Source organism: Erinaceus europaeus, chromosome 6 (assembly GCF_950295315.1).
Source record: "Erinaceus europaeus chromosome 6, mEriEur2.1, whole genome shotgun sequence".
Lineage (NCBI taxonomy): Eukaryota > Metazoa > Chordata > Mammalia > Eulipotyphla > Erinaceidae > Erinaceus > Erinaceus europaeus.
The window spans coordinates 36,587,581-36,603,813 of record NC_080167.1 but is presented as its reverse complement, the minus strand read 5'-3'; the positions used below and the strand labels follow the sequence as shown (position 1 = coordinate 36,603,813).

At 41.5% G+C, this 16,233-nt stretch overlaps 1 protein-coding gene and 1 pseudogene across 1 annotated transcript; one reads left to right on the top strand and one right to left on the bottom strand.

Moving 5' to 3' along the window:
- The first annotated feature begins 227 nt into the window (after positions 1-227).
- On the top strand, positions 228-9,266 carry RHOU (ras homolog family member U). Its single transcript, XM_060192030.1, has 3 exons — positions 228-755; positions 2,384-2,442; positions 6,546-9,266. The coding sequence occupies exons 1-3, from the start codon at positions 503-505 to the stop codon at positions 6,999-7,001; spliced, it is 768 nt and encodes a 255-aa protein (XP_060048013.1). The 5' UTR covers positions 228-502; the 3' UTR covers positions 7,002-9,266.
- LOC132539155 (U6 spliceosomal RNA) lies at positions 7,619-7,718 on the bottom strand (annotated as a pseudogene).
- Positions 9,267-16,233: the final 6,967 nt, after the last annotated feature.

Sequence of the window (16,233 nt, the reverse complement as noted above, 5' to 3'; positions counted from 1 at the left end):
CGCCAGCCTCGCTACCTTCGGGCCGCCCCCCACACGCCCCCAGCGCCCCCCGAGCCAGTTCTCACATCCGCGCGCCGCAGCCCTCAGTCCCCGCCCACCCGGCGTGGCACCGCCTCAGGCGCGTGTGCAGAGACCCGGCGCGCAGGCGGGGGGCGCTGTGGCCTAGGCGCGGGGCCGAACCGCCTGGTCGGACCGCCTCTTCCCCCTCCCCGCCCGCCCCCCACGCGCCGTGTCGCCGCGAAGCCGGGCGGAGACTGAGCTCGGGCTCCACGGTGCTGGGGCCTCAGTCGTCCGAACGTACCGACAGCGGGTGGCGCCGCGCGACCCGGCGCCGGGACCCTCTTCAGCCGCCTTTGTCTGGGAGCCCTGTGTCCTGGACGCGCGGCGCTCCGGCCTCAGCGATAGCTGACAGTGCCGCCCTCCCGCCCGGGGGCTCCGGCTCTGAGGCGCGGTCGGGCCCGGCTCCGCTCCCCCACGCCTGCCGATCGGAGCGTGCGGACAGATGCCCCCGCAGCAGGGGGACCCCGCATTCCCCGGCCGCTGCGAGGCGCCGCCGGTGCCGCCACGCCGGGAGCGCGGGGGGCGCGGGCCCGGGGCGCCGGGGGTCCGGGGGCGCGCGGGCGGCGCTGAGGGGCGCGGCGTTAAGTGCGTGCTGGTCGGCGACGGCGCGGTGGGCAAGACGAGCCTGGTGGTGAGCTACACCACTAACGGGTACCCCACCGAGTACATCCCCACGGCCTTCGACAACTTCTCAGGTGAGCCGGGCCGGGGCTCGCAGGGAGGGGGCGCGCGGCTGCTGGGCCCTGGCGGAGGCGGGCAGCGCCCAGGGTCGCAGGGCCCGCGGGGGGAGGGCCCGGCGGGGCAGCACGAGTCCCGTGTCCGCGCGGACCCGGCGAACGCGGACCAACCAAGGGACCAAAGCGTCGCGGAGGACTGGGGAGCCCCGAGACCAGAACGGGGCGAAGCCCCCCCTCCCCTCAGAAGCTAGGGGTGACCGATGAGCTGGAGTCAAACAGTTGGAGGCCAGGCTGGCCAGTTTGCTGCGCAGAGGAGTTGCGTCAGGTCGACCTCGCTGGCGCCGCTGACAAGTTTCGGTGGGAGGGTGCCGCGCAGGTGCTTTACCTGTGGCTGGAGTGGGGCGGCGGGCTGGCGGGAGGGAGGCTTCTCCGAAGAGCTGGGAGACCACAGGAAACAGTGGCTCCCCGAAAGCTGCGCTAAGCAAGGCACAGGTTTGAATTCGACCTGGAGAGTTAATGTGTTTTCTTTCTTCTGAATCCTCATCTCTCCAGGCCCACGACCATTTCTCCTCTTGGTTCTGTTTTCGATTCTCAGTATTTTGTTTCAGTGTGTTTTTAGGCTACTTAAAGCTCTTATGTATGAGGTGGTGTGTTGGATTAAGTACATACAAAGATAAAACTAATCCTTATTTTGACATTCCAGGTCTTTTTAAAAAATGAGAAAAAAAAGCAAAGTTCACAAAACCAATGTGAAACATTTCCTTTCTTAAATGAAAATTGTCTCGACTTTTTGATGACAAAGCTTTCTTCTTCTTTTTTTTTCCTTCATTTTCCCTCTATATCAGAAGCACTCTAATAAAATGGTACTATGCTAGTGGGTTTTCCTTCTAAGTGGTAGTCTTTCTTTCTTTCTTTTTTTGCCACCTGAATATTATAAGCATTTGTAAACAGTTTAGAAAGTTGTATTGAGACAAAAGTGCTAAAAGTAGAAACCTTGCCCTGATACTGACCCCACCCAGATGCCCAGACCTAGCAGAAAGGTAGACTGGCTTTGCCTATTTCCTTTTTCCTCTCTTGTAGCTGACACAGCGAGATAAGCAGTGCCCTCCTTTATAAACAGGACCATTTCAGGCAGCCTGTGTTTGCACATGTTCTCACAACAATTTTATGATAAACCCTGAGATCTGTAAGCATTTCTCAAGAGAGCACAGAATTTTTGTGAGTTTTCCCCTCAGTTGAAATCTGCAAGGTAGGTTTCTGCTTACCTCACCACCCTGTGTTGTTTCTATATATATATATATTTTTGTTTTCTTTTGTTTTGTTTTGTTTTTTTCAAGCATGGCAGGAAAATAAGTCTTCTGGGGCTGGGAGAAAAGTGTAGGCCCTTCTGTGGTGCCATCAAAGAACTCAGGGATTTGCTGCTTCATCTGTGATAATGGAGTGAATTGGCAGCCCTGGAGGATTTGTCTACAGAAATGCCACTGTGGGGCCTTTTTATTTGGACAACTCATTAACTCTTTAAGGGATTCAGGATAGAAACTATTGAAGGTTTGGGGGGTGAGAATGATGATACAAGCTAAAACTGTTACTCTTTTGAAAGAGGTTAAAAGACACCCACTGATAGTCATTTTGGTCTTGTTTTTAAGCTGTGGTATCTGTGGATGGGAGACCTATGAGACTCCAGCTCTGTGACACGGCAGGACAGGTCAGTATCATGTCCCTGGGAAAGAAAACAGCCTTTTAAAGACCTCAAATTAACCCCTAGCTGTAACTGGGTCAGTTTAAGTTCTCATGAAGTAGCCCCACCCCCTGTCTTTAGCTATTTGCAAAGGACAGTTGGAATGGGGGTGGAGGATACCTCCACACTAATAAAACAGGGTTGGGCTCTGCTTTGGGTGGGCAGGCAGGAAGGAAGATAGAGTCAAGAACAGTTCTTATCTCATGGGAATTTCTGATCTTACTTGCTTTTGGTTTTTATTAAAAAATTAATGATGTTTTATTAATATTCCTCAAAGTGAGTTGGTGATAACTTTTTATTAAATGCCAGTAAGACAAATATTAATGATTTTCTCCCCATAAAAAGACAAAATTGATGTCACTAAGTGTTAGCTTTTCTTTTTAAGATGTATTTGACTCATTAAGATCACCCCACCTCCCTTTAAAGTGATAAAGCTATCCTAAGCAGTAGAAATGAATGGCTAGTCTTCTATAAATCATAAGTATTCCTGTCTCAAAAATAGCCACTTGATGAGATTGTAAAGCAGTGATTAGGAAGATACAGGTATGACATCCTCCCTTGGAGTGTTTCCCCAATGAATCTAGGGGACGGAGGGGTTATCATTACACTCCTACCTGTCTCTTGCAAGGTCCTAGGTTTCTGAAATCTTGCCGTGCTGAGAACCAAAGGGGGACAGTCTCTTGAATTTGTTGAAGTGACAGTTGATGAACTAATGTGTAACTTCTTAGGATCTACAAGAGTTAGAGAAAGTACCAGGGGCATTTTTAGAAAGGTAAAGGTTTTCACTTGACTTTCTCATAACCTCAAATACTTCTTTAAAGCCAGGCCTTCCAAGTTGTTCACCTGCTCTGAGACAGTAAATTTACAGTTTTATTTTTCAAGTCTAAAAGTAACAGGGTGATATCCTTAACTCCCAATAAAGTGCCACTTTGGTAGTGACTATGGTGGCATAAAGAATCATCCCCCTTCTTTTACTCTTTTGTTCTCCTTCCTTCCCCTGGAGAACCTCAACAACCCCCCAACCACCACCACCACCATTCACTGGGATGATCAAAAACCCAAACACAGCTTGCAGTTGCCTATAGAAAAAACAAAGTTAAAACCATAGCTTCTGCTAATACTTAGCCTTTCTCAATCTTCTGCTGGTATTTATAATTAAAACTTAATTTCTTTCCATAAAGTGAGAACTTTCCAGTCAGATTTTCAGGTCTTTAGAATAAGAGCAGAGTAGTACCACCTTAATAAATATAGACAGCCTCTATTGAGGTAAGAGTACCTTCTTAATAACCTGAATATTAGATAGAAGAGTGTAAAACACACACACACACACACACACACACACACACACAAACTGAAAGGCATGGTTATTAGGGACTTTTTGGGAAGGAAAATACAATCTACTACACATCTCCTTCCACCACTGGGACTCTGGTTAAGTGTTGATTCTCTGTGCATACATGGCTCCTGAGCTGAAGTGTCATGCTAGGTGCTTGCACAGTGTCTGGCATACTATAGGACTTAATTATGGTTTATGCAATGGATGAATGGATGGAGGGCTACATTCTGGGGTTGCAAACTTAAGTCAGGGAAAATACCTGCTTTTCTATAAACAGCATGTAGGGAAGACAAACTCACTGGTAGCACCTGTGAAGGAAACCAGTGATATCACAGAAGAAGGAAGCCAATATCAGCTGGAGGTATAGGACTCATGGACCTGAGAGGAAAAACTCAGCAGTTTTGAAAGACAGATGGGACTTCCATCAGAAACATGGTACAGAAAAGATCCTGAGTTATAGAGGAAGAACAGTGTTGTTCTAGCCTTATTAAAGTTAGGGGAGCACAAAAATAATTTGAGAAATCTTTTCATTAAAAAAAAAGTTTACAGTTGGGAGAAAGGTTTAACTGCTAAGGTGGTGAACTTTAGTTTACTTAGAAACTATGATTCTGTTCCAGCACTGCTTTCTCTGAGATTTGCTATTTTTCTTAACTGATGCATTGTAGGTAAAGTATGTCTTACTGTGTAATAATGTCACCATGTAAAATTTAAAGAAGATCTAAAGAAAAGCAATGTCAAAAACTATGAAAAATACACAAGGTAAAATAAAGTCATTTTCTCTTACTCCTCAGGCACCAGTTAGTCCTGGTCTTGGGTAGTGGGGAAGGTAATGATACTTTAGTATTATCTACAGATCTGATAAATCCTCTTTTAAGGGACTTGACAACTGCTAGATTTCTTTAGTGTTGATCCAACCAGTGGAAAACCCATTCTCCTTTAAGCAGTTCTTGTACTATTCTCATTTGGCTAAAAGGACTCAAGGATCCTTCACTTCAAACTTGAGAAGAAAATGAGACACAGATTACGGGATGTCTTGGGGTCCAAATGCAGGATTCATATAAAAACTGAGCAAAAATAGTCCTATAGTTGAGTAAATAGACATTTCCTCTTATGCCTTTGGGTTTTCTTATTTGCGAGGGTTAATCCATCATGGATTGAAGATTTAAGAAGCATAACTTGGCAGGCCAGCAAGACAGCTCAGCTGGGAGTGTGCTATATATAAGAAGCAGGATTCATTTCATCCCCCACTGCACGGGGGAAGCTTTAATGATGTGATTTTTTTCTCCCTACCCCCCACCCCCGAAAACTTGACCCAGAGTGGTGAAGCCCTAGAAAAAACTTTGGAGAAAGAAAGAAAGACAAAAAACAACCACCACCACCAAAAAAAAAAAAAAAAAAAAAAAAAATCATAGCTTTGCCCAAGAGGAGTATCACTGAAATAGGAGTAGTTCACTACAGCATTGCCCAAATGAATTGACAAATCTCCCACCTTTTGGCCCATGAGGTGCATGGTAAAATTTTTATTTAAAAAAAAAAATTGGCAGCTTGACCAATACATATTCCAGCTGTCTGTATGCTCCCAACTCCCCCCACCCCCACTCACCCCTAGCTGAATCCTATACCTCTCTTTGCTACAGTCTTGGCAAGTGCATGCAATTTGCTGGGCTTCAGAGTAAATTTACTTGAAAAGGTATATTCCAGTTGCCCTGAACACATGTGTGTGTTGCATTTATTTCTGCAAATATCTAAGGTTTCTGGTCAGGAAACGAACAGAGCAGGAGGGTTTAATTTATGCTTTGCTTCCTGATCCCCTTTGCCAGAGCCTCAAGAAGTCTTAGAGCAAGATTTCAAAGCAATGTCACAGGGCCTGACCCCTGTAATTGCCTTTCTTTTTGTTGGTAATGCAATCCCAGATTCCAGAACATGGCCAAGGGTGACCACAACAGTAAGGTACAACTGCCTTGGAAATATTAACTTTGTACCTGTCTCTGGCCTTTTATCTCCTCAAAGCATTGATAGCAGTTCTTCTGGAACTGGCAGAGAGAAAAGAAAAGGATAGGAAGTAAGGGGAAAAATGGGGGGGGGGGGAATATAAAGCAGAGAAAGGCATTTTTTAAGTGTAAATGAAAATGTATTGGCAAATGTTATAAGTAATATTAGAAGTACAGCTTCTTTCAGTTAAGAGTGGTCTAACAAAGGTCCTTAACTCCAATTCTGACTTTATCCTTGTATCTGACTAATAGCAGTCTCTGCCCATTATGTGTTCAGAATGTGCACAGTTCAGATGGAATGAAGGGCATTACTCGAAGATGAGTAGGGCTAGGGTTTTACAGAGGGGGCCATACTGATAGACTTTAAGATTCAGTGAGCAGAGGGCAGGAAGGAGTCATGGGGATCAGCATGAATGTTGTCTAGATTTTACAATATGAGTTAAATATCAGACTAAGTCTCAGTTACTCTGAGCTGAAGGACCAAGAACATTATTTTATTTCTAAACTTTATCCAATTTAAGTTATTTGTCTATAGCAGATTTCAAGGAGGTAATGAGTACTGATGAGAATATTGAATACACTTGGCAGACTTTGTGGGATTTAGAGCACAGGCAGGGCCATTTCTAAGACACAAACTTTTCTATATCCTACTACCTGTCAGATTCTTTCAAGGGAATTGTTAAGATAGTTTTTATGCTGATGAGAATTGATTTTAAAAACAATGTTTGGATGTCTGGTTACAGGATGAATTTGACAAACTTAGGCCTCTCTGCTACACCAACACGGACATCTTCCTCCTCTGCTTCAGTGTTGTGAGCCCCTCATCTTTCCAGAATGTTAGTGAGAAATGGGTGCCAGAGATCCGATGCCACTGTCCCAAAGCCCCCATCATCTTAGTTGGCACTCAGTCAGATCTCAGAGAAGATGTCAAAGTCCTCATTGAGTTGGACAAATGCAAAGAGAAGCCAGTACCTGAAGAGGTGGCTAAGCTGTGTGCCGAAGAAATCAAAGCTGCCTCCTATATTGAGTGCTCAGCCTTGACTCAGAAAAACCTCAAAGAGGTCTTTGATGCAGCCATCGTCACTGGCATTCAATACTCAGACACTCAGCAGCAGCCAAAGAAGTCCAAAAGCAGGACTCCAAACAAAATGAAAAACCTCTCCAAGTCCTGGTGGAAGAAGTACTGCTGTTTCGTATGATGTTGGCAAGAAACGAAGAAAAGCTATTTTCAGATCAAATGGATATTAGAAGCTATATTAGCTGAAATGACTTCTTTTACTTTGTAGAGTCTGTATAAATAATGTTTGTGAATATGTATTATGGAATGAGTTTTCAATTTATGTATTCTTGTTTTCGATTTTCTCATTGGCGCTTAGGGCTGAGATAATTATGCAAGGTATTTTTTAAGTTAAGCAGATTTTTTTCATAACTATGAAAATGTAGGGATCTAGACCTCTGAAATAATTTATATCTAACTGAAATATCAAGTCTGAATCTCAAAAATGAAATTTTGCTATGTTTAATTTACAAAGAATAAAAGAGGAAGTGTGACGATTAATCTTCTCTTGACTAAGAGCTACTTGGTACACAGTACTGTATATACGCAGGCCAGCTGTGGTTAAGAAACACTATAAACTTTGATTGTATTTCTTCTTCCTTTTTCAAGGAGTGAAAATCTGAGGAAAGGGAGATTTCTGCCTATAAAACCTCAAAGCAGACACTTCTGTCTTGCGCTAATACCAGCCAACAAAGATATTCCATTAACTGTTGGGCACTATGTATATCAAAAGGAAATTTTTGCTTACTGGAATTTTTTTTTAATATGGAGTGCTTCGCGAATTTGCGTGTCATCCTTGCACAGAGGCCATACTAATCTTCTCTGTACTGGAATTTTTCATTTCTACATCAATTCTGTTCATACTTTATTAGATATAGCCCAAATACCATGCAGACTGAAGCAAAATTTAGTTGATGGTTCTAATATTTTCTTTTGAGGGTGATCCATTTGAGATCAGAATGTAGTATTTGCTGTTACTGCGTATCTACCAAATCCCTGATAATTAGAGCACTGGGGAGCAATTCTTTGATATGCTTTTAGTTTCCCTTCTTGAGTTGTCCCAACTATAGGAAAGTTGTCTAGAAAACCAGCCTCAGATGTTTGTGGGATTAAGCTTTGGTCTCCCTCAAGTCAGTTAAAATGTACTTTTTGTATAGGTATAAATACACACATGTATGGCTGTATTTGCTGCTGATTCTGTCTTTTGAACAGTTTATGGAACGAAGAACAAGAACAGATGTGAGGGAGGAAAGCCTGAATTTTTTTCTTTGTTAACTTTTTCAACTAGATCCCTTTCTTAAATATGATTTGTAATTACATCTTAATACATTTTTGAGACCAATTAAAAATAAAGTATGAGTATCTCTTAAAAACTGTTTTAAAATGAATGTCTCTTAACCATTTAAATTCACAGATGCCTTTTAGGGAACTGACTGCAGTGACTAGTGCTACATGTAGAGCATGTAAAAGAGGTCATGAGAGGGTCTGCAGTAGTCAGCTAAGAGTAGGGGCCATAATTGCCTTGCTCAGCTGTTTTCTTATTATGGGACAGTCAGAATATCACATATTTGTGAAAAACTCATGTGCATCATGCTCATGGAAAAAATTAGGGCTTATCTTCTGAAGAAAAAAGTGCCATAACAGAGTAGCCTTACTCTGTGATGGGTGTGCTTCTGAGATGCCAAATGGTGGCAGAATGCCTTGAATTGTAATGTTAAACTTGAAGATGTACCAAAACTAGTTCAATAACTAGAGAAGTCTCTGTTGAGTTCAGTAGAAGTCAGTAGAAGAATTTTATCTTTCTGTGGGCTTTGTTGCTTTTTTATATTTAAAAATTTAGTTTGTGTTTTATTATAGAAAAATTAGTAGATCAGGTTGTCTTCTAGGGACTTTTATTTCTGTTAGTAAATAAAATCAGTTCCATTGTTTAAAATCTAAAATATAGAGACTGTGTACTATTTATTTTTAAATATGGCCAGATATCGCTTAGAGTTTTCTGAAGCCTTTAATAGCTTGAGTGAATAAAATTATACCATTTATGGAAATGTCCTAAGCTGACTTGAAATATATTGTCAGCTTGTATTCATTTCTGTTAAGGTAGGGGTGAGGGAAAGTTACTTAACTGGTAAGTAACTTTAAACAGTATACTTAGATTTAAGTAATGTTGTGAGGTACAGTGCAAATGAATTTGAGAAATAGCATAGAATTTGAAAATTTTACGAACATGAGACACTTTTAGTCTCACTGAGATGCCTTCAGTACCTTCTGCCTTTAGTACAATTGATGGACAGCTGCTAGTGCGGTGTAGCATGGCCTAGTTCTGAGAACTTTATTCAAGTTAATGTTGGTTACTCGTAACTGCTTGATACTGTGTGAACTGTTAACTATTAAAGATATAAAAAGTTGATATTTAAATGTAATCCCTACTTAATCTATTGCTGGATATATATATGGTGATACTACAATTTTTTTCTCCATCTATTTCTTTTTGAGATTTAGGTAGAAAAGTCTGTGTTTGAACACAAAATTGATTCATTTCAAAGCTCAAGATAATTTGGTATCACAGAGAAGATTTTATAAGCATCAAAGAAACTGTTTCTCTAGGCCAGTAAAAATTAAAAAATATACTCTGAAATTGCTGTAACGTTTTTCAGTGGTTTCCTTTTGGTTCTTGTGAAACAAGAGAATCTACCATAGGGTCCCACAATCCAAAATGAAGGCAGGACTTTTTCTCCAGACTTGCAACCTGGTGCTTGGCCAACCTGTCCTTTTCTGATTTAAAGTGCAAATACTATTGAGCAGAAAATTGTCCTTGAAAATGGTACTATTGAAGTAGTATGAAATGAATTTTAACTTAATGATTATAATAGCACTTTTCTACCAAAAAAATGCCACTGAAAGTGACACACAAAAATTTACTTCCAATGAGAAGTAAGCTGGTTGGTTGGCATTGTGGCATGACCTCAGAGGCATTTTGTGGGTACATCACCAACTAGCATTAAACGTGTATTCAGTGTGAGGTTTCTGTGAAAACTGATATTACAATCTGATGAATATGCAGGCTCAAATTCTGGATCTGTAATGGATTGTGTGTTGCTGTATTCACATGTTGGAAAAAGCACTGTCCTTGGAGTCAGAAGAATAGACATAGAGGACCCTGTGTGTTTGTGATGAGACTGAGACATGACTAGATCTGAGTCTCAGATTTCTTCTGTGTAAACAGTGCTGCCTTTCTCATCAGACTATTTGAGTCCTGATCAAGAATCTATGAGGTATATACATTTTTGATCTATATGGTCATGGAAAAGGTTAAAAGTCAAAGTGTCATGAGCCTGACCAGCTTTATGGTGAAGTACAGAATGACTCACCTGTTTCTGAGGGTGCAAGGAGTTACCTGAGTGCTTCTCTGTAAATTCTTCAGGTTTTTATGGTCTCAACTTAGTCTCAACATGCAGTCCTCTACCAGGACCTCTAGGGAATACTACCACTGGGAACAGGACCAACTTGAGGGACCTGTTCTCCTCCCCTCCAGCTTCAAGAGGGTAAACAGTGGTCCTGATCATCTAGTGAAAGACAATTCTGTCCACTTTGTTTTCTATGATGCTACTGAAACAAGACTGACTTTAGCCACTGAACCTGCAGCCACAATGGCTACCCATTTTCAGAATCTTGGAGTGTCAAAAGTCAGTTTGCTTGACTGACCCTGCTCTAGAGGGACCTGGGTATTTTTGTCACCCATTCACACTTCTAGTAGGATATAGTGCTACCCTTCTAATGGAGGTCAAGGATTATGTCTCAGAGGTTTTACTGAAGAAGGAGTGAGAAGTAGAAAAAAGTTCCACCCCCACAGGGATATCAAGTGCAAAGTCCCTTAGGCACAGGCATATCTGACTTTCCCAACATGAACAGGACAGGATTTCAAAAGTGGACGAGAGCAAGAAATTAGGTGAGGAAGGACCTGGGGGAAAGTGGAATGAGGTCAGGGAGTTCATAGTATCAGGAAAAAAGAAGAGCTCAAGGAGAATTTGACAAGGGGAAGGAAGGAGAGAAGAGAGTAGACTGCACTGTCTCTGCCACTCATTGCTGGTGGTTCTTTGGGTAACTTAACCTCTTAATTTTTCTTTGTCGAAAACTTTTGTTTAAAGTGGGAATGAGCATGGCTGACTCCCCAATGCACTAATAAGGTTATGAATGTGAAGTGCCAGTATACCCAAAGTGCTCAGTAAACTCTCAAATAATCTTGCTAGTAGTTCTGGTCAATTGTTCTGTTAATTTCCTTCACAGCAGGACACCTAGTTGATCAATTGATAATTAACCTTACTGAATTTCTCCATCTCGATTAAATTTTATGAGGCTTATGTTTTGTATGAGTCAAAGCATACTCATTTTTTTTTTCATTTGCACTCTTTAAAAAGTAACAACACGGGTCCAGGTAGCGGCACATCCCATTGAGTTCACTTTACCATGCTCAAAGACCCAGACTGGAGCCACCTCCCCCACTTGCAGAGGGGTACTTCACTAGTGGTGAAGCAAGTCTGCAGGTGTCTCTATTTCTCTGCCTCCCCCTTCCCCTCTCAATTTCTGTAAGGAAAAGAAAAAAGTAGGGGAAAAAGAAAAGGAAAAATGGCCACTAGGAGCAGTGGATTCATAGTCTAACACCTAGCCTCAGTGATAACCCTAGTGGTAATTAAAAATAAATAAATAAGCAACCACAGTAATAATAATTACTCCAGGACAGGATCACTCTAACATAGCTGCAATTTCCGAATTAGTCAAAGTGCTGCCATCCAATATAACCTGAAACTAGTGTGTTAATCCCACAAAGGAGAAGATTAAATTTACTATATTCCTTTCTGTCTGGCGAAGTCAGCCTGGATGGGTAAAACCCTGTGGAAAAAAAAAAAGTTTAATATCTCCTATTTCCCAGCTTCCTCCAGCCTTCTTTGCCTTCTTCAGCAAGTGTCCACTTACCTGCTCTTACTCAGTAAAAGAACCCAGAGCGCCACTATGTGTTGGTTCCTCCTTGTCCTTTAGCCTCGAATCAATAAAAAACAGGACTGTGTGTGTATTGAGCTATGATCTCCTGATACTGGTACTAGAGCAGGAGATAATCTAATCTGCTGTTATTGATATTCTAACAGGAGAGCTGAAGTGAAATGTTCTCCAAGAATGTGAAAATCATGGAATTCAGGGTACCCCTTTACACCCAAGGTAAAATATCAGATGAACAGAGAATGGAACTGGACAAAACAATCCTAAGGAGACTGGCTGGGCTGACAGTCAACAGGGCTTGGTGATCACCTGCCTAGATTCATGGTCATATTGAGAAGCAGAGCAGTCAGTAGCAGCCATGGTCAGATATGAGAATATGGGTAAGGGTAGCCCTGAACAAGAGCTGGCAGGTTTTCTTCTGCTTGGCTTAGCTGATTGACCAAGGATAGATGTGCCAAGTCATTTCTAATGGAGTGAGATCTACTGGGGACAGCATGACTATTTCTGGTTCCATCAACAAAAGAATGTCCATTGTGAGATGGATGGAATTTTGTCTTATTTTGGTGGTGGGAATGGTGTTTATGTACACTCCTAGTAAAGTGTAGTCATATAAATCACTAATTAATATGAGGGGGAAAATTAATTGTATGTCTCGAAGTTTTTAAAACACAGACTGAGTCTTTAATATATAGGCTGTATATTTGATATGCGGACTCTCTCAAAAGCCTACACCAAGTAGATCAGAAACAACCAGTGGCATCACTATATAAGATACTGGGTACTATACAGCAAACCCTAACAAAAGGACTTTTCAAAGTTAACCCAATTACCAAATAATGTGATGATAACATTAACTATCCATTGTCTTTTTGAACCCTAAGACAGCAGGAACCTCACATCTCCACTATAGAGCCTATATTTCCCTCAGTCCTGGAACCATAGGATACGGCCCACTTTCCCACATGCCTCTCCCAATCCATATCAAATAATATTGCATCTGCTGATTGCAACCTAATAAACGCAACGATTGCCACCTGAACATGCTTCAGCTCAGACTGTGTCCAGAGACTTCAGGTGTGGAATGACAACCCTTCAGCTTCATTACTCGGGTGAGACCTTTCCTTTCATAGTATTCTCTAATTCCATCCCAGGTGGTTCACTTTCTAACAAAGTCCCAAAACCTAGATATTGACTAGGTTCTGAGAGAGAGCATATGTTCACACGTATCCATAAACTAGTGCAAAATATATACCTGAAAGCAGAAGTACACTAGAGTTTGCAGTGAGTACCCACCCCCAACACTTCCTCTCCATTATTCCTACCTTTGGGTCCATGATTGCTCAACAAATTGTTTGGCTTTGTATGTTAACTCTCTTTTCAGCCACCAGGTTCCAGATGCCATCAGGATGCCGGCCAGGCTTCCCTGGACTGAAGACCCCACCAATATGTCCTGGAGCTCTGCTTCCCCAGAGACCCATCCTACTGGGCAAAGAGAGAGGCAGACTGGGAGTGTGGACCGACCAGTCAATGTCCATGTTCAGCGGGGAAGCAATTACAGAAGCCAGACCTTCCACCTTCTACAACCCACAATGACCCTGGGTCCATGCTCCCAGATGGATAGAGAGTGGGAAAGCTATCAGGAGAGGGGGTGGGATATGGAGATTGGGTGGTGGGAATTGTGTGGAGTTGTACCCCCTCCTACCCTATGGTTTTGTTAATTTTTCCTTTCTTAAATAAAAAATAAATTTAAAAAGATAGTGCTTTCCATATTGAATTAACAGAATTCAAACTTCTGATTAGGCCTTCGCATATATTGTGAAGAAAAATGTACTAAAAATGAACACTTTACATCTTTGCTTGGTTTATAAAATGATGGAAACCTTTCTCTATAGGACAGTTTCTAGTGTATCCCCTTTATCAAAAGTTATCATGATGCCAACCTGACTTCCCTGGGTAACCAGGAACCCCACCTCTCCAAAGCCCTACCCAATAGGGAAAGATAGAAACATGCTGGGAGTATAGATCTGCCTGTCAATGCCCATGTTCAGAGGGGAAGCAATTATAGAAGCCAGACCTTCCACTTTCTGTACCACATAATGACCCTGGGTCCATACTCCTGAGGGATAAAGAATAGAAAAGCTTCCAATGGAGGGAATGGGATGCAGAACTCTGTTGGTGGGCATTGTGTGGAATTGTACCCCTCTGATCTTATCATCTTGTCAATCATTATTAAATCAATAAATAAAATATTTTTTAAAAAGTTATTTACTTACTGGCTACTATTGTTTTTTTCAGAGGCAAAGCCTCTATGTGCAATATTTTATCACTCAAACTGCTTTTTGTTATCCAGGTGGATAGATAGAAATAAAAATCACAACACTAAAGTTTCCTCCAGTGCCGTCTCCCATATAGTTCTGAGGCTCATACTTGGGCCAGGCTCCTGGTAGGGAATATACCCTTTCCAGTGAGTTATCTCTCCCGCCACCCCAAAACTATCATTATAACATTAACTCATGTTAGATGGTGGCCATTTTGATGGTAATTCCATATGCATTATCCTTACAGACCATCATACTGATTTGGAGAGTTTAATCTTAAAACACAAAGAGATTTTACTCTACCCTTTAGTAGACAAGCATTTTAAAGTAGCAGTTATATTACTCAAACTTTTGACAGATGCTAGATGACAGTTGATTCAGGATTTAACTTTAGACAAGTGTCAAAATTGTACATGGTTGGTGGAAGAATTACATACCTCAGGAATACATTCAAAACTGGCTTTCCACCATAAAAATTAGGAAACCTCACTATTTTTTTTGTTTTCAGAGTTGTCATGGATATCAAATGTGCCATCAGGACAAAATAGATATAACTGGAGGTGATTATGCTAAGTGAAATAAGAAGCAAGATACTTCACATGGATAATGTACTTGGTATCATGCATGTGACCAAGGTTCAATCCTGGTCCTTACCACACTGAAGGAAACTTCAGTGCTGTGGTGTCTTTTTTTTTCTGCCCCTCTAGGTCTGTATTTCTATCTTAAAAAAAAGTTTTAAAAAGCAAAAAACACCCAAAACCTAGATATACACCAGTTTCTGTGAGAGAGAGCTTATGATCACACGTATCCATAAACTACTGCAAAATATATACCTGCAAGCAGAAGTACACTAGAGTTTGCAGTGAGTACCTCCCTAACACTTCCTCTCCACTATTCCAAGCTTTGGGTCCATGATTGCTCAATAATTTGTTTGGCTTTGTATGTTAACTCTCTTTTCAGCCACCAGGTTCCAGATGCCATCAGGACGCTGGCCAGGCTTCCCTGGATTGAAGACCCCACCAATATGTCCTGGAGCTCAGCTTCCCCAGAGACACACCCTACTAGGGAAAGAGAGAGGCAGACTGGGAGTGTGGACCGACCAGTCAATGTCCATGTTCAGCGGGGAAGCAATTACAGAAGCCAGACCTTCTACCTTCTGCAACCCACAATGACCCTGGGTCCATGCTCCCAGAGGGATAGAGAATGGGAAAGCTATCAGGGGAGGGGGTGGGTTATGGAGATTGGGTGGTGGGAATCGTGTGGAATTGTACCCCTCCTACCCTATGGTTTTGTTAATTAATCCTTTCTTAAATAAAAAAAAAAGCAAAAAACAGAATACTACAAGACGGTTTTGCTAGTATGTGAGGTGTAGATATCTAAAACATTCATAGCAGTTACTGTGGAAATAGTTTGAGATGGTCCACTTATTTATTAAATATTTTATAGTAAGTAAGCAGAAATGTACGTTCTAAAGAAAAAAAATCATTCAGTACACACACATGTTATAATGCAGAAGGACCCAGTTTTGAGTCCCTGTCCCACCTGCAGGAAGAAAGCTTTGTGAGTGGTGAAGCAATGTCTTTCTATCTCTATCCTTCTCTATCATCCCTTTCACTCTCAATTTCCAATTGTTTCTATTCAATAAATAAATAAAGATAATTTTAAAAAATTGTAAAAATTAAAAAAAAATTCGGAGTCTCCAAATTTCTCCTTTCACTCTGATCCTGTTCATCCATGTTTCTTCTCTCTCCTAGATCTTCCAGGGTTTCTAACTTTTTTCTGAAATAAGACAACAGGTTATACCACAAGAGCACTATGCATAGATTATTATTGTTTCATAAAAATTAAACCAAATACAACCACTTTTAAGTGGATTTTTCAATCTATTTATTTAATGAACGCAATATGTACATTTTTGCTACATTGTTTCTGGGTTTAAAGGAGATAACAGACTATAACTATCATCTGAGTAACTATTGTCTTTGTGACAAACTTCAATAATTTTCTTTTAAACTTTTATTTATAAAAAGAAACACTGACAAAAAACATAGGATAAGGGGGTAC